The sequence below is a fragment of the Sorex araneus genome, chromosome 2 (genome assembly GCF_027595985.1).
Source record: "Sorex araneus isolate mSorAra2 chromosome 2, mSorAra2.pri, whole genome shotgun sequence".
NCBI lineage: Eukaryota > Metazoa > Chordata > Mammalia > Eulipotyphla > Soricidae > Sorex > Sorex araneus.
Window position 1 is genome coordinate 365,872,371 of NC_073303.1, and position 17,785 is coordinate 365,890,155.

The 17,785-nt window shown below is 57.2% G+C and overlaps 1 protein-coding gene across 2 annotated transcripts in view; it reads left to right on the forward strand.

Moving 5' to 3' along the window:
• The window catches only part of NEDD4L (NEDD4 like E3 ubiquitin protein ligase), a 271,293-nt gene that overhangs the window by 73,458 nt on the left and 180,050 nt on the right, over nt 1-17,785 (forward strand). For both annotated transcript variants that reach the window (XM_055127176.1, XM_055127175.1), the window contains exon 2: nt 6,659-6,732. In XM_055127176.1, the coding sequence (XP_054983151.1) occupies nt 6,659-6,732 (74 nt within the window). The remainder of the gene's footprint in view (nt 1-6,658; nt 6,733-17,785) is intronic.

Sequence of the window (17,785 nt, forward strand, 5' to 3'; positions counted from 1 at the left end):
CCGGCTGCGAGCCCCCAGCCCCCCGAGGGAGTCACATCTCTGTTCCCGCCCCGGGAAAGCTGGCCGGGAGCTGGGTATTCAGGAAAGGCCTTCTCCGGGCCCCTTGGCCGCCCTGCCTCCTGACCCCCGTTCTCGGGGCGTCCCTCGGCCGCTCGCCCCGTTCTGCCCCGAGGCCCGGCTGTGGCGGCCGTGAAAATGGAGCATTTCAGATCTTGAGCTATGATTTTTTGGCCTGCAACAAAGTGCCATTGTGTGCTACGGTCATTTTTAGAGCCGTCAGCATAAGATAATTCTTGTCTCGGTGATCCTGCAGGGATTCAAAAGTGTTTCCTGTCTTATGATTCGAGATCTGGAACAAAAGAGCCATTGACCAGTGGATTCTTTGAAGACCTTTTCCATGGAGTTTTACCAACACTTCTGGTAAAAAGAGAGTTTTTAATTAGTGGAAGAGAGTGACTCTGTCCTTCCAGCTGGAACTCTTGCAGCCCTTTCATCCGTCTCAGTGGCCCTTTTCTCTGCCTGTGACTGCTGCCGGCTGCCGGCCTCCTGGCTTTAAGAGGATTTCGCATTTCTCGCTCAGAACCGCCCTGCCGGGCCCATCTGGAAGAAGCATCCTCGCTGTGCTGGGCTCTGTAGGTGTGACTCCTGGCAGGTGGGCGGGCCATCCCCGGGGCCCACCTCCCCCGGGTGTCACCCTCGGGGGTGAGTGCTGCCGTGGTGGTGGCCGGGAGTGTGGACAAGACGCCAGGTGGGACAGGCCCAGCCCGGGAGGGCCCTGCCTGGGACCCCAGAGTCAGACACGAAGATCCCCAGTGTCATTTGAAGAACAGCAGGTCACAGGGGCCCGTGGAAAGCAGGGCGAGCACCAGCTGTGAGCTGTCGGGAGAAGATCTAGTGACCGAGGGGTCTGCTGTGCTCAGGGGACCGGCGGGGAGGTGCTGGGACGAGATTCTGCTGGACTCTTCCCCGGCGGCCACTTTGCCCTGCGGTCACCCCGTCATCACCCTTGTTGGAGGGGCCCCAGGTGGTCGCCGCTGCCCCCAGCTCTTCTCAGCTGACTTAGCTTCTCCTCCCGCCTGCCTTTTGCCCCGGGGCTCAGCCATTCTCTGCAAGGGACCAGCGTCCCCTGCGTGGGGCCGGCCTCTCTCCACGCCCCCTGCTGCCCCTTGGCCTTATCAGCCGCTGCCCCGCTCTTCCCCAAGTCTCTGCTGCTGTGGAGAGCACCCGGCGGGGAGAGGACTGTGGGCCACCCCGGGCTCCCCCCCGACCCGCCTCATCCCTCCAGAGAGCTGGACGCCACCAGCCTTGGTGACATGCTCCGTGCCACCACTGGGTTAAGGATAAGGCCCCCTCGCCTCGCCCCGTTTCTCTTCTCTTTCTTCCCTGGCCCAAGACGCTGCTGGAATCCCACGGCTCTCCTGCCCTGGGCCCAGCCTGGGCGCCCTGTCCAGTAGCGCTGGCCGAGACTCTGGGAGTGTGCCTTAGTTGCTCTGTCCAGCGGTCGCCCCCAGGCCCGTGAGGGAGTGTCTGGCACGCAGGGTGGGCTTCCACCAGACCAAACGCTCACTGGGATTGAGCTCAGACCCCCTCCCGGAGGCAGCGGCTGCCCCCTGGCCCGCTGTGGAGTTTGGCCGAGAGTCCAGGAGTCAGTCACGGGGGCGGCTGCAGTGGTCGCCTGCGGGGGGGGGGGGCAGGGGCGGAGCCGAGATTCACCTTCTGGGCCTGACTCCCGCCTGGCTGTCTGTATCTGACCTCTGACCCGAGCCCCGCCTCTGATCCGCAACACTCTCTCGGCCTTTCCAGCTGCCCCTTGGGCCGCCAACCTCAGATCAGGAAGCCCCAGGCCCCCCCACTTCCCCGAGGTGTCTCCTGCCTCTGTCGTGTCCGGCCTCATCCCTCGCTTTAGCCCCCGGACTGGAAGCTGGAGTGGGGGGCTGCCCTGGCCTCGCAGACCCACCTGCGGCCAGGCCCTGCTGTCTCCCGGGCAGAAGCCTGGCCCCTGCCCTCCCTCTCCCCGCAGACAGGGAAGCTGACCCTTCCCGGGGACCCTGCCCTGGCTTCGCAGAGGCCCCTACAGTCTGGCCTCCGCCCCGTCCCCTGCTGGCCTCGGCCATCCCTGCCGAATGCCCTGCACGCAGGCAGGCGTGTGCAGCTCGAGGGGGAAGCCGGTGGGGGCTCCTCTCCCCTCCCCCACCCCAGCACCCCGACTCCACGTCTGCCAATTCTCAGCTGCGTCCCTGCTTGTTAGCGGGGGGGGGGGGGTAGGGGTTTCCCTGTCCTCATTCCTGGAGACCAGACTCCGGTTCCTCGTCAGCGGGCAGCCCCCCACCGCCGTCTGGAGGAGGGTCTCAGAGGGGACACCTCCGGCCACGGCAAATGGGACTGCAGCTCACAGCACTTCTGCATGGCGCAGGCCCGGGGCCCCTTGAAGGCGCTGACACGTGTGCTTGCCTCGGGCGCAGTTGGTCTGGCCGTGGGGGTCACGGTCCCCAGGGTGCTCACACACATGCCCACTGGACAGCACACTTCCTCGTGGCCACAGGAGCTCGCTAGCTGGCTCTGTCCTCCTGACCCATGGCCGGTGGCCGTGGACTCGCTGTGGTGGCTTTGCGGATCTTCTCATGGGCCGTTTCCAGCAGAACAGGCGGCTTCGGGTTGGACGGCCGTCGGGGGTGGCGGGTCGTGCCTGGGCCAGTGGGAGAGGTCACAGGTCAGCGCCTTTGGTGTCAGAGCCAGGAACAGCAAGGAAGAGGTACTTGAAAACTCAGAGAAAGGCGGGGAAGCACTTTCTCCGGGGCCCGCGTACACGAGATGTCTAGAGCCTCGTATACGGGATGCGGGCGGCTGGAGAGGCTGACGCCGGGGAATAGCCGTGCTTGGGCAGCATCCCGTCGGCAGGGTTCTCGATGGCGCTTCCTCTGCTACCCGGGGCTGTCTTCGCTCTTGGGCTTCCGCTCCAGCCCGCCCTTTTGGGCGTTCCTGGGCCCACGAGTCTGTCCCCACGGTTGGCGGTGAACCCTGAAGGCGGAGGCCAGTGCTCTTGTCCGGTTTCCTGCTGTCCCTTAGCTCGATGCCTGGGACACCGCAGCCGGCGATTTCTTGTTGAACGTGTAGCTTGGAGGTCGAGGCGGGGAGTGTGAGAGGGGAGGACGGCAAGGAGGAGCAGCTAGATGTCGGGGCCCCGTTGAGCCAAGAGGTCTCGGGACGGCCTGGGGAGAGGCTTGGAGAGGAGAGGATGGAGCAGGAGTCAGGGTGATGGGGTGTAGGGGCAGGAGAGGAAAGAGGACATGTCCGGGCAGGGGCATGCGGTCCCAGCAGTCACGAGCTCAGCTCTGGCACCTTCTGTGGGTTGAATTTTTTTTTTTTTTATTTTGCTTTTTGGATCACACCCTGCGATGCTCAGGGGTTACTCCTGGCTCTGCACTCAGGAATTACTCCTGGCGGTGCTCAGAGGACCATATGGGAATGCTGGGAACTGAACCCTGGTCAGCCGCGTGCAAGGCAAACGCCCTCCCTGCTGTGCTATTGCTCCAGCCCCTTCTGTGGGTTTTAGTGGCGACAGGAGCCAGCTGACATGTTGGCCACTGAGCTGTCCAGTGCTCCCTGAAATATTGATAGTCTCTTTCAGATCCAGTGGACATTGATCTGCTGGTGTCCTGGACACAAACTGGGGTATGAAATATGGCCACATGTGGAAGGCCAGGAGGGAACTTTATATACAGGAGGAGCGGCCTGCACAGGCCCTGGACACAGGCCTCCCTGTCCACACAGACGACTGCTGTCCCTGGCTCCTGGGTCCAGAGGGCACGTCCCAGGCCAGATGGGGTTGGGGGCAGGACCCTGCCATTGTGAGGAGCAGGGGAGGGCTGGGAGTATCGCTCAAGCGGCACCCCAGGGCCTCTTGGACATTTCTGGGTGTGACCCCCATGACTACCCAACTACCGTAACATGCAAAGGAGAAAAAGAAAGAAAATGACCTTCTTGTGTGGGCCAGGGAGCGCGCATGGTGGCTAAGGTGCTGGCATGCGAATCGGGTTTGGACCTGGGACCCCTTATGCCCTCTTGAGCGCTGCCAGGAGTGATCCCTGCATGTGCAGCCAGGATATTAAGCTCCGACCACTGCCGGGTGTGTCTCCTGCTCCCCCCCGGGCCCCCCCCCGCCCCCAGCCCCAGCAGACCAGATACACAGGATGAGTGTCCACCATCTTCAGTGGGGAGTTGGAACGTGAAGTTTGCTTTACTGAAGACTATTCCGATCAGTGAGTGCCTGATGGGTTTCTCGGGCACGGAAGCCTGGCACCCACTGGCACGGCGTTGATACGCGCAGGCAGCCAAGCTCCCTGCAACCATCTTACACGCCAGCCTTCAGAATCCTACCTGCTGGGGGACCAGGGCCACTGTCATTGGTGACTCGGGGCCCCATCCCTTGTTCTCCGTCGCGATGAAGAGTTAGAACTGTAGGCGTGAGGAGACCCCCATCTCACACAGCAGCACCGCTGCCCCCCCCCCAGCACAGGTGCGTGACACAGGATGCCAGGGAAGGCATGAGGTCCCCACTGGGAGCTCGCCTCCCCTCTCTGCGGCCGGAGTTGTCTCAGCATTTCCCAGTCCGTGTTTGGCCCAGACGCTCACCGCTCTCCACCTTGGTTAAATATTTAATTCTGCCCGAGTCGTATCCAGGGGCCAGAAAGTCGTGCATAGATTTTATGAAAGTCATAAAATGCTTCAGAAAGTACAGTTGCCCCCATAGATTAGTCACACACCCCTGGCCCAGCAGCTCCCCATTCCTGCACGTTATTTGAAGGAAGCGTAGATAAGAACACTTTGCTGGATGTCTGGAACCCCCGTGTACAGTTTTCTTCTCACAAATAAAGTCCCATTCTTTTTTCCTGCTTCCCTGTCCTTTCACATGGGAGAAAAGGGACATTTCCTGCGACACGGCTTATAAACAGTAATTGCTCAATAAAGGCCTTCTCCCAGCCGCTGAGCGATGTTGTATGCATTAGGGTTCTATGTGGAAAGGTCAGAAACCATGGTTCTGTTTGGTTATTGGTCTGTGGACTGGTATGCAGGACCCGTGCCCGTCCAGGGGGGTAAAAAGGCGGAAGCCCCTTGTTGTACCTCTGTCTCGTGAGCCTTGTAGGAAGGTTTCTCTTCTGATAGAAGATTTACTTTAGAAAAACAGAAGTCTGGGATCTTCACCCAATAATGAAGGTTTCTTTTCCCTCATGCTATTTTTTGGGAGATGGTACTACCAAAAGCAAGCCCTTTCTGGGTTAGGGGAGGTAACACAGTGGACTGGGCACTGGCTTTGCTGGACAGAGGCCACATCCAGACCCCAGCACCGCAATGTCTGACCGGGTTCACCTCTGAGCTCCGACTGGGAGTAGCTAGCCTCTGAGCACCACTGGGTGTGGCCCCCATACAAACAGATATATATACCTTTGAAGCAAATATTTAATGTTTCCAAAGGCAAAGGGATGCAGAGAAGCAGAAAGAAGTTATTCATTACCCAGAGGGGATGCTGATTTGCATCACCCTTTCTCAGTCTTTCTCCGGCCATCTGTGTAATTGCCCTTTAGTGAAAGCGCGAGTATATGGCATGACCTGGGAACGACTGGTATAAAGTCTGTTTCCAGACCACGGTGGGGGCTTGGTGTCAGCATGGTTGAGGAAACGAGAGCCCCACTCCGTCTGTAGATTTGTGTGTTTACCTTTCTTCCCACTTGGGATCTTCTCCACTAAAACAGAGGAGTGGGATTGGGTTTCCTTTGGAATAAAATGCTCATCATTTCTGTTTACCTCCCATTGGCTATAGGTCATCACATGACTGTCCCCGATGCAGTGCATGCTGGGAAGTGTAGTCCAGTTGTACATCAACTGCAAAAGGGAAATTGCCAAGCAAGTTGCTCAATTGCGTACACTTCTTTAGAAGTTAAGTTAGTTTATTTTTGTTTGTTTTTACTAGCCAAAGAGTTTTGGGGAATTCTTGACTGTGCGCTTGTTTCCTTTACCCTCTGCGGAGCTTCACCATCTCTCACCAGATCCAGCTGGTCTCCCAGCATCCCTTCTTGCTCTCCCAGACTCCACCTGCCCCCCTACCCTCTACGTCCCCCGCCCTCCAGCTTCTGAGATGGTTTGGGACCATTTCCTTTCCAGATGATCCTTATTCTGGGAGCAAGGAATTCATGTTGCTTGCCAGGACCTCTGTTTTAAAGCCATAATTTTGAGAAATTATGCGACCACATTAAATTCCTTTCTATCTCGGACCACACAAACTCAGAACTCCAAAAGAGGAATTGTTTATCCCATTGATGATAGCCTGTGGCATTTGGACATATCATTTTTCTAAGGTTCATGTGTGTGTGGGGGCTGGAGGGTGGGGTAGGGGTATGTGTGAAATTACTGAGAAACATTTTCAGTGACAAATGACCCTAATTTGTGCATAGTTAACCATATGCTCTTATGCTTCTAGGGATCCAAGGATTTTAGAATGGGCATGTGATTTTTTTGAAATTTAGGTGTAAGGAAGAATTGCTTGCGCCGAGCTTGCATTGCTGAACTGAAAAGAAATAGCTGACTTTGCATTTGTGGGGAAAACGGTGATCAATGGAAGGTCCATTTTTAAACCTTTTTTTTTTTTTCCCTTCTCCAACAGGGAGAGTCCCGTATTCTCAGAGTGAAAGTTGTTTCTGGAATCGACCTCGCAAAAAAGGACATCTTTGGAGCCAGGTACGTTGCCTGGCATTCGGGGTTGGCTTTCGTCGGAGGACCTGAGCAGGCACTTTTCAAGTTCTAGCGGGCATCTGGAATCCCCTGGTAGACTTCTGAAAGCCAGGGAGTTTCTGACTGGGGCGGGGGCGGGGTGACGGTTTACTAATCTGGAGGAACACCCACGCTACATCCTTTTTAAAACAGTCGTTTGCCCAGGAGTGCTGGGATGAAGTGGGTGCAGATGCATCAGTCAGCCCTGGTGGTGCTCGGGCGATGGGTATTTGGGGGCCACGTAGGGGTCAAACTCAGGGTCTTCCTGCCTTCTTGGCAAGAGCTGCGTGCCCAGCCCCGGGGACACGCTCTGCGCCCCGCAGCCCTGTCCAGCCGCAACCGGTTCCCCTGCTGCCACGTTGGGCCTGCCTGCCTGTGGGTGGAATAGGGGGCCTCCCAGGAGGCCCGGCCCCCCACATCGCCCCTTTGTGTGACTGGGATGGAGCGCAGCTGCCAGGGGTGGCCGAGGGCATCCATGGCTCTGGACACTGACCAGCTGAGGACTCAGGAGGAGGAGACTGAACAGTGTAGCCCAGAAACGCCATGGTGGCTTCAGCGGGGGTCCATGGAACCACACTGCTCGCTTTCAGTTTAAAGAGGAACCTGCGGGCCAGAGAGGTGGTGCAGTGGGTAGGGCACATACCTTTCAAGTGGCCAACAGGGTTTGGTCCCCTGCACCACATGAGGTCCTTGGCGCCCCACTAGGAATGAGCCTTGAGCACCCAATACCAAGAGAGTAAAGGGGAGCCCTTCAGACTGTCTGTGCGGCCAGGGGGAGGCTGTCCTGGCGATGGCCCGGGCACACCCGCCGTGTCCAAGGGCTGAGTGTGTGCTTCCGCATAGGGGCTCCCCGGCTTGAGCCCTGTTACCCCAAGGACCCCCAGGCACTGCTGCAGTGCCCCTCCCCGCCTTCCCCCCAGAGCATCTGTGTTAGGCATTTGCCGTGAACCTGAGCATCTCACCAAACAGGGATTTTCGTGCAAGGCCTAGGAGAAACGGGGGACCCGGGGTCCCCCTTTTCTTTAGTCATGCTGGCGCCTCCTTTTGAGGCTTTGAGAGCGTTGTGAGACACTGGAAAGGCGCTCCAGTGCTCATTCGGGTTTGAGCATCGCTCGTGCCCCACGCCCTGCCCCGCCCCCAGTGTGCCCCGCGCCTCCAGCCTTGAGCTGGGCCTGTCTGTCTTTCTGCAGCAGACAGTCTCAGGGGTGACGCTCTCACTGGCCTGGGGGTGGCGTGGCAAATCCCCCTGAATTCCTCAGGGGCCACAGACACTTGTTCCCCTCCACCCCCCCCTGCTTCATCTCTTACTCATTTTAACCCAGAGCACTCCAGAGGGTGCATCGCCCTTTGGATATGCATAACCCCCAAGTCCTGTGGCCTGCAGCGCTGAGAAGCGGGGACAGAGTCCCGGGTAGCCACCTCAGAGTTTTCACAAAATTAGCAGCAGTAACTGCCGAGTGGACCGAACCTGCCCTGCCCATTAGCCGAGTCTCCCCAAGTGCCCCTCCGTGCCAGCCAGAAGAGTCTGGCTGCACCAGCTCCTTCGCTGCAGACCCCTCTCGAGCCTCCCCCCCCCACGCCCCCCGCCCCTTCTTGGTGACCTTGGGTTGTCACGGCTTGGCTAGGGATGACATCTGATTGCTTCCTGCGGCTCATTTAATGTGCTCATCTTCCTCTGGAGTTTCCTGTCATGATCGTTAGCTGCCCAGGCCGAATCCAATTTGGTCTAACCCCCTGGGATGGGGCAGGGGCACTGTCTGATCAGGAGGGCACGTTGCTGGCTGTGTAAGTGGCAGTAATAAATGGATCCCTGGGCTGACCGGGAGGGGCGGGAAGTCTGTTTCCTCCACTGTCCAATTACATTTGCCCTGGTGTTGGCGAGAGGTGGACATGGGGCTTGTTTTTGTACCATAGACTCAGCGGGTGGGTGTTTGGCTTTGATCTTTGCTCTTACAAATGTACAAATTGCTTTTTCCTAGGTCGTTGGGGTGGGGGTGGGGGGACATCACAGTCGCTAAAGGAGGAGCCTCCGGAGCCTGCGAGGCCAGGGTGCCCCTCTGCCCACTGGGCACAGCCCATGGGCAGCTACGGGTCTGCAGGTGGGGGGGGGCGGGGAGACGCCATAGGGGCAGGGAAGCGGCCGGCGTTTGGGAACACTTCCTGTCCAATGGGCAGAGGCCCAAGGTTCCAGAAAGTGCCTGTGATGTAGGCTCCTGCGACCCCCATGTGTGAGGCTGCAGGGGTGGGCGAGGACGCCCCCCCCGCCCCCGGGGGTGAGGTCAGTGGGACCCTGCCCTCAGGGCATACTGGTTGCCTCCTGCTGGTGCTCTGGGACCTGCAGCCCCTGGGGCGCCCCCTGCAGGCAGGCCCTGCCCGAGCCACACCCACACTTGGGGCGTCTGGCTCTGAACCTCCGGGTGCACCACTGGTCTCCTGCAGACAGTTCGGGGGGCCGCCCCAGTGGGCGGAAGCAGCTCTGCACTGCCGCGCTGCCGTGGCTGATTCTCCTGTACCCCGCCCTACCCGGCTCCCCCCTCCAGGCATGGTGCTGCTTTGTAACCCCCACCGGAAATGTCACTAAGGGACGCTGACCCTCTCCTTCCTGGGACAGGGGAAAGCCTCCGGTTTCCAGGAGGATCCCCCAGCCCTGCACCTCCCTGCACGTTTGGTGCCGGGCAGAAACAAGGGGTTGGAGTGTCAGCGAGCAGACCTGGACAGTGCCCCGCGCCCACCCCCTGCAGCCCACCCCCCGCTGCCACTGAGGCGATGATCCCTACCTGTACCCCTGAGCCCGTCCACCCCCCCTGCCAAGGTGGCAGCCCCTGTCCACGCCCTGCCCCCCTCTGTCACTGAGGTGGTCGTCCCTGTCCTCCTGTGTCACCGAGGTGACCATCCCTCACCACCCCCCACCCCCACTTGCCTGTGTCACTGAAGTGACCGTCCCTTTGCCGGGGCAGGCGGAGACCACGGCCCCTCCCAGGGCTTTGAGGCCTCGGCTGATCTCAGCTGGGAACAGTTTCCCCCCAGAGCCCTGCACCTTGGGCCACCTGCCCCGCCACGGCTGTCACAGGTGGGCCCAGTGGGTAGCCTGATGCATGGGTGGGGTGCGGGGGCCCCTGGCACAGCTAAGCGGGCACACGTGCCCCTGTATTCAGAGTCTCCCCGGAGTCCTTCAGGCCAGCGTGGGGTCCCCATGAGCCCGTGACTGGTTGGGGCTTCCTGGGGTTGGTCTGGCCGAGCCCCTCCTTTCTGCTGTTCCCCAGGCAGCTCCTTGTGCCTGGGGGACCCCCCCCCCCACCAAGGTGTGAGGAAAAGCTGGGGCCTCTGTGGTTGCTGGGGACAGTGGCCCTCTTTGCACAGGGCTCCCCGATACCAGCCAGTTGGGTGACGGCCTGGGTCCCATCTGCAGTGGACACCCCCTCCCCAGGGGGGCCCTGCCCTGCCCTGCTGGACAGTGAGGGCAGCAGCTGAGCATGCTCTCTGTGTTTATCCACTTCTGATCACCAGGTGCCCCAGGCAGAGAAGATGACATGCTGGCACTTTGGGGTGACCCTCAGTGTCATCTGGCCAGAGCCTGGGGAAAGGGGGGATGGCAATCAGAGCAGCTGAAGGGCTGTGGACAGCGGGTTCATCACAGAACGGATCACAGGGGCCTGCAGCCATGTCCAAGGGGCTCCGAGGGCCGGGGTGGACCATCCACACACTCAGCCTTCCCGTCGTGGCAACCCCCCATCAACTCCCTCTCCTCTCTTTCTTCTCCTTTTCTCGTCCCTCCATTTCTCCTTCCCTCCCTCCCGCGTCTACTTTGTCCCCCTCTAATCCCCGCCCATCCTTCTCCCAGTACTTTTATTCTTGATTTCTCTATCTTAAAGCATTCTATATTTGTCTCTGTCTTCTTTTATTGGGGAAGATAGGGAAGAATATAAGCAACTAAAATTATAAGAAAGGAAATGTTGCCAACCTGAGCTGACTCAGAAACGAAGCATTTCTGAATGCAAAAAAAAAAAAAAAAACCAAAAAAGGAGGAAATATTTCTGCTTCCAAAGGGGAGTGGCCAGCCAGGCGGGGGGAGCCCAGCCATTGGGCGCTGCAGAGGAGAGGGTGGGTGGGATGTCCATCGTGTCCACAGTGGAGCTCCTGGAGCTTAGACAGTGCCCCTCCGGGCGTGCTGGGAATCTGTCCACACTGGGCGCCTCTGCCAGGGAAGATGAGGCTATTGGCTTAATCCAAAAGTCACACTTGAAACCAGAGGTCCGCCAATGGACTGGCCTTCCACATCCTTTCAGATGTAAAAAACCACTCACCATGGGTAATTGCTTCAGACAGTGAATGCCATTGCTCGAGGCTGTTACAGCCCCTCTCAGTTGACCCATCCTTGGGCATTTCCAGTGTATCAGTCCGGTGCAAAGCAATTCTGGGGCCGTGGCCTAAGAAACACTGTAGCAGATTCCCTGGGTGCGGGCGCTTGTCTGAGAAACAGTTGCAGATGGCCTTGGTGTGGGGTTTCCAAACTCTGGGAGAGACTTCGGGGAGAGAAGAGTTTCAGACTGATCCAACTTTGAGTTGCTGGTGGGTTTTTGGAGTGGCTAGAGCTAGTATGTGCCTTGGGTGGCTTAGTGAGGGTTTTCAGAGAGGCCAGAGTGGGTAGGTGGGCCTGAGCCTGGTGGGTGGGTGGACGCTGGGTCTGGTGGGTAGGTGAGCACTGACCACGGTGGGTAGGTGGGGCCCTGACCATAGTGGGTAGGTGGCCGCGGAGCATGGCGGGTAGCAGGGCACTGAGCATGGTGGATAAGTGGGTGCTGAGCATGGCGGGTAGCAGGGCGCTGAGCATGGGGGGTAGCAGGGTGCTGAGCATGGCGGGTAGCGGGGCACAGAGCATGGTGGGTAGCGGGGCACAGAGCATAGCAGTAGCAGGGCGCTGAGCATGGCGGGAAGCGGGGCACAGAGCATGGTGGGTAGTAGGGCGCTGAGCATGGGGGGAGTAGCGGGGCGCTGAGCATGGTGGGTAGCAGGGCGCTGAGCATGGCGGGTAGCGGGGCACAGAGCATGGTGGGTAGCGGGGCACAGAGCATGGTGGGTAGTGGGGCACAGAGCATGGTGGGTAGTGGGGCACAGAGCATGGTGGGTAGTGGGGCACAGAGCATGGTGGGTAGTGGGGCACAGAGCATGGTGGGTAGCGGGGCGCTGAGCATGGCGGGTAGCGGGGCACCGCATGGTGGTAGCTGAGTGCTGCAGCGCTGGGCCCCGCCCGCGCCTTGGGGATGCCCCAGAACAGTCGGCAGGGGATTGGCGCACCCTGTGGCTTGGGGCCAGTGGCGCACAGGCCAGCCTTTGCCAGCCTCTGCGAGTCTCAGCATCCATCATCCACAGTTAGCACTGGATGCCAGGCCTATCGCTGCCCCGATTCCCAGATGAAACCGCTTCATTGAGCCGCAAGCTCGCCAGAGACGGGCATGCAGCCAGCGTCGGCGTGGGGGGCCGCGGAGAGGGCTGGGGGGGCCGTGGTGTCGCAGTCGCCGCCCGCTCCTTTCCTCCTCGAGGGAAGCCTGCCTCCAGTACAGCTTCTGAAACTCCCGTGCTGGGCTGTGAACTTCACAGGCTGCAGCGGGGTACAGCTGTGAGCTGTTTTGGTCTGTAGCTACATGAATAATCAATGAGGTTGACTTTGGTGCCTCCAAACACAGGCTAATTTAAGAAGCACTTATTCTAAATTAGCACCCCGCAGTTTAAAGGTGGTGTTTCCTCTTGTTTCCCGAGTCCGACTGAGGGCCCCGAGGCATTTGATGTTTCATAGGGGGTGGCGCAGGGAACAGGGTGCCGACTGGGGAGGGCGGGAAAACTTCATTTCTGTTCCTTGATGCAGTTCCTGGTCTTGCTTCCCCGCTGAGCCGATGATTGCCCTAAGTCACCGTTATTTCCAGACCTTGGGACTTAATGCTCTTGCGGTAGGAAAGCAGAGGCGGGTTGGGGTGGCAGGACTGAGAAAGCAGGTGGGTGGGCGAAGGGTCCAGCTGGAGCACAGGTGCCTTTTCTTTCATTCATTATTGCTCGTTGAGGCAATAATGACCCGGCTTGTTCACACGCTCACGCGCCCAGGTGCATTCTGCCGTAGAAACCGTCAGGGGCTATTGCAGACAGCGGCCTTTCCCTGTGTTGTTTGCAAACTCCTCTCTTCCAGCATGGCTGCTTGGGGGCCCCCACCGCGCGATTTCAGTGATTTCATTTTGCTTGTTATTAAATATTTCGTCAGATCCTCAAGAAGTGAGGTTTGAATACTAGTGGGACCGTGTAACTGAGGCTCTTTCGTTTGTCCTCCGACAGTTTCTGGGTCTGGAATGTCCAAATATTTGGAACTGTGATTTTCTCCCGAGTGCTCAGTCTCAGCCAGGCACCCCAGGGCGGGACTGAGAGTTGTCCCCCACCCCCAGCCTCCCGACTGGCTTTCTTGGCTGCACGTTCTCCCAGGCCTTTGGGCTCTGGCCCCTGTTGACTGCGCATGCCCAGTGCGTCGCGCTTGCCTGTGTTATCCTTTCCAGTCGCACATTTCAGGATTTTTGGCTTTACGTGTTGTTCTGTGCGTCTCTGAGGAGCTGACATGTTAGACTGGGCCTGTTAGCTAAGGAGCACACACATTGCACGTCCTAACCCGCTCCTCCCAGCTGCAGCATTGCAGGGCCCCTTCAAGGAGAGTCTCCCCTTCACTGCCCTGTGTGGTCGGGGTCCCCCTGGGAAGGGGAGGTGAAGGCACCTCACCTGGGTGCTGCCCGCTGCCTGCCCCTTCTGCAAGTCGTCGTGGAGTTTGGGGGGCTGTGGCGCCCTCTGGTGGCCAACGCCAGACGCATTTTCCTGTGGGATTAGAAAATTTGTTTAGAAAACTCTAATAACTCTCTTGGAATTGATTTTCCAAGGAAATTAGGCAAACCTTGTTTGTTTTGGCAAACGAGAGTCACTGTGTCAAACAGTGATACTTACTCAGAGGGGAGATGATTTGACCTTAAGCATTTCTTACTGCTCGCCTTGTGGGTTTTAAAGCTCTTATATAGCATTGTATTGAATAGAGCTGTGAATAAACACTCCCGCGTGCCCCGGTTGTAGAGTCTTCAGACGAAAGCGTTAGGAACTGTCAATTTTCTGATGTGGGAAGAAGGGAAACCCCTTCCTTGAAGGATCTGCTGCTCCCCAGCACTGGCCCCGGGCTCTGTATTTATTCTTCAGCGTTTCGTGGATGAGAACTTCAGGCGCAGCCTGTCCTGACGGAGAATTTTCAGGCGCCTGTTCCCAATATGGACAAATTGGTCTTCTGTGAGTGTGAAGGCCCGTCCCTGCTGGCCAGGGCAGGCGTGGACGGGTGGCCGCGGGGAAGGTTCTCAGGACAGAGGGGAGTTTGGTCCAGGCATAAGGAGGGGCGTGGCGTGGGCTGGTTTCCTCGTGGCTGTCTCCTGCCAGACTCCGCACCCCCTTGTGTCACCCCCGCAGTCCCCAGCAGACAGGCCTTGTTCCCGGGCACATGTCATCGGAGACCCACCAAAGTAGGCTCTGAGAAGCCCTGAGGAGAAACACGATTGGTTTAGAATCTGGAATGGTTTGTAAGCTTCGAACCTCATCCCTATTTAAGTCTTTTTCCCCCAGTTTTATATGTTTCTTTCTTAAAAAAAAAAGATTTTTAATTATAACACCATGAGTTACCAAATTGTTTATAATACACTTGTCTCAGGGCTGGATCGATAGCACAGCAGGTAGGGTGTCTGCCTTGCATGTGGGCCACCTGGGTTCGATTCCCGGCATCCCATATGGTCCCCCGAGCACCGTCAGGAGTAATTCCTGAGTGCATGAGCCAGGAGTAACCCCTGAGCATTGCTGGGTGCGACCCAAAAAGCAATATATATATATGTGTATATATATATATATACACACACACACATTTATATACAAATTATACACATTTATACACAAAGAGCAATATATATACATATATATACATATATATATGCACTTGTCTCAGGCAATATTTCAACACTGACCCCTCCACCAGTGGGCCCTTCCCTCCACCAGTGCCCCAGTTTCCCACTATTGCTCCAGTCTGCCCCCTTGCAGGCACAAATAAACCTACTTCCAATTGTTACAACACAAGGCAAGTGGAATTACTAAAACTTTGGTCAGGAGGAGTCCATTTCTCATCTTTGTCACGTCTCCCAGGGACATCACTGAAGCAGCATCCGCATTGTGAGGGTCTGCTGGGCGGGTGGGTGCCGGCTGAGCCTCCTGTGTTACGTCCAGGCTCTCTGAGCTCGGTGGTCTCTGCGCAACTTTCCCAGCAGCTTGCCGTGACCCTGTTTGGGCTGACAGGGCTGTGACTATCCTGGGTGTCACATTGCAGATCTGCAACAGCTCGGTCGGTGGCTTGGCAGTTTGCTGAGTTTAGTCGTGGAGCTGGGCTGTCCCTGTGTGTGTGTGGGTGGGGGGGGGGTAGTGTCGGGGGTGACGGCTGGGCCTGCAGGCAGAAAGGGGACCCTGCCCGTCCCTGTTCCCAGAAGGCCCCGGAGTTCTCAGCCCCGACGGGTCCACCCGGGAAGATTCGGCCGTCCCGTGTTCTGTTGGAGCTGTGGCACCGGCTGTTTCTCTGCCAGCAAGGTGGTGGGTGTGGGCGCGGCTGGGAACGGGGTCTGCGGATCCTACCTGCCCCATTCCGAGAATACCCCAGTTTTTATGTTCTTTTTGGGTCACACCCAGCAATGCACAGGGGTTACCCCTGGCTCTGCACTCAGGAATCACTCCTGGCGGTGCTCAGGGGACCATATGGGATGCTGGGAATCGAACCCAGGTCAGCCAGGTGCAAGGCAAACGCCCTACCCGCTGTGCTATGGCTCCAGCCCCGTCTTGGGCATTTCTTTTTCCACAAACCCATTGTCCCTGCCACCTCCACAGTTCAGGATGGTGAGAGTTCATCCTTAAGACTGTCATGTCAAGGGCCTGGGGACACTCAGAGACCCCCTCTCCTCCCTCCGCGCCTTCTCCTCCACCTGCATCTCCGTCCTTGCTCACTCCCTTCCTTGCTCCCTTTTGGGATCCCATAGGGAACTCAAGAATCTTTCATGTCTGTGGTTTTTTTTTCTTTTTGGGTCACACCCGGTGATGCTTAGGGGTCACTCCTGGCTCTGCACTCAGGAATTACTCTTGGCAGTGCTCGGGGGACCCTATGGGATGCTGGGAATTGACCCTGGGTCTGCTTCATGCAAGGCAAATGCCCAACCTGCTGTGCTATCATTCCAGCCCCTCATGTTTGTGTTTTTATTAAAAAAAAATTAGTGACTCGTGTTACTGAATTTAAGACAATAAATTTATTATTGTTATTATTATTATTATTATTACTATTATTTTGGTGGAGCTCCCTCCCTCTTTCCCCAGCTCTGTGCTCAGGGAACCCTATGAGGTGCCAGGGATTGAACCAGGGCTACGGCCTGGAAGGCGAGTGCCTGACCCCTGCACTATCTCCCTGCCCCACGTGGAGCTTTCTTATCGGAAAAAAAAATTAAACTAGGGGCCAGTGAGAGAGCATGGGGGTTAAGTCATTTGCCTTGCACCCTGGCCGCCCTCTTTGGACCCCCGGCACTGCATTAGGTCCCCTGAGGCCCAGAGTCAGGGCTGGTCCCCAAGCCCTGCACTGTGGCTCAGACCACCTCCCGCCCCCCAAATTTAAACCTCAGGGCCTGGGCATGTGGCACCATAGGCAGGCAGGAGGCTGAGACTTTGATCCAGAGAACGAGGACTAGGGACCCTGAGTGCCACAAAGTGTGGGCTCAGCAGTGCCCGAAGATCCCCGCAGTAGCGACACCAGCAAAGAGAAGATCCCCCTCCCTCCACCTCCAGTAATCCACACCAAGCCAGTCAGTCTTCTCTCAGGCAAAAGTTAGAAAGTTGGTGTGTTGGATGCTAAGGGAGACGTGTACATGGGGAGGATGGGGCCGGGGATAGCGAAAGAATTTCAGCCCGTGATCCAGCTGGTACCATTTTGTTTGGTTTAGGGTTTTTTTTTTTTCTGTTTTGCTTTTTATATTTTGCAATTTTAAAATAAAAATTTTTTGAATGAATTACTGTGAAAAGTTTCAAGTTATTAATAACTGAGTTCCATGCATAGGAAGTCCCAACACCAACTCCTCCACCAGTGCTCCTTTGCCTCCATCAGGTGGAGTTTAAAGGGGCTACAGGTGAAAACTGTACATGGGGGGGGGCCACAGCATGAGACTTGGGGGCCAATCAGTAGAAAGAAACAAGATTCAGCAGGGGGCCACAGTCAGAAATGTTGAGAGACCCCCCACTGTACCCCCACCTCCGTTCCAGCCCCGCCCGGCGTTGCCCGAGTGGCCCCTGGCCCCGCTGGAAAGTGCTCCCCTCCAGAGCACAGTTAGAGGAAAGAGAGAGCTAGAGCGTGGCCTGTTCGGTCTGCAGCAGGGCGGGGCAGGAAAGGGTGGCCGCACGCTGGCCTGTCCCCGCATCCTGCCGTGCTGTCTGCACCGGGGACCACGGGTCCTCTTCTGCAAATGGCTGCATTTTCATTTAATGTGTTGAAACTCCAACAACAATGTGAGTTTTGTGTTGAAATCTGGAATGTAATCAAGGTAAAAAGAAAAGGAAGTGAAATTATCAGTCACGCGGGGGGGGGGGCCTGGGGGGTGAGGGGTGGAATGTATACTGTTTTTTTTTTTTGGTTGGTTGGTTTGTTTTGTTTTTGTTTTGTTTTTGTTTTGATTGGTGGTAGAATATGTGCACTGGTGAAGGGACGGGTGTTTGAGCATTGTATAACTGAGACATAAGCCTGAGAACTTTGTAACTTTTCCACATGGTGATTCAATAAAATAAATTTAAAAAAAAAAAGGTGTTATTTACTTCAGTTGTAGAGAGTGAAACTGCCCGAGGACCTAGTTGTCTACTTCTAGTTGTCTTTTCCCTCAACAGAATAAATCAGGGAGCTAGGGTGGCAGGCCAGAGTCAACGCACTCGGCCACACCCGCCACTGACCGTG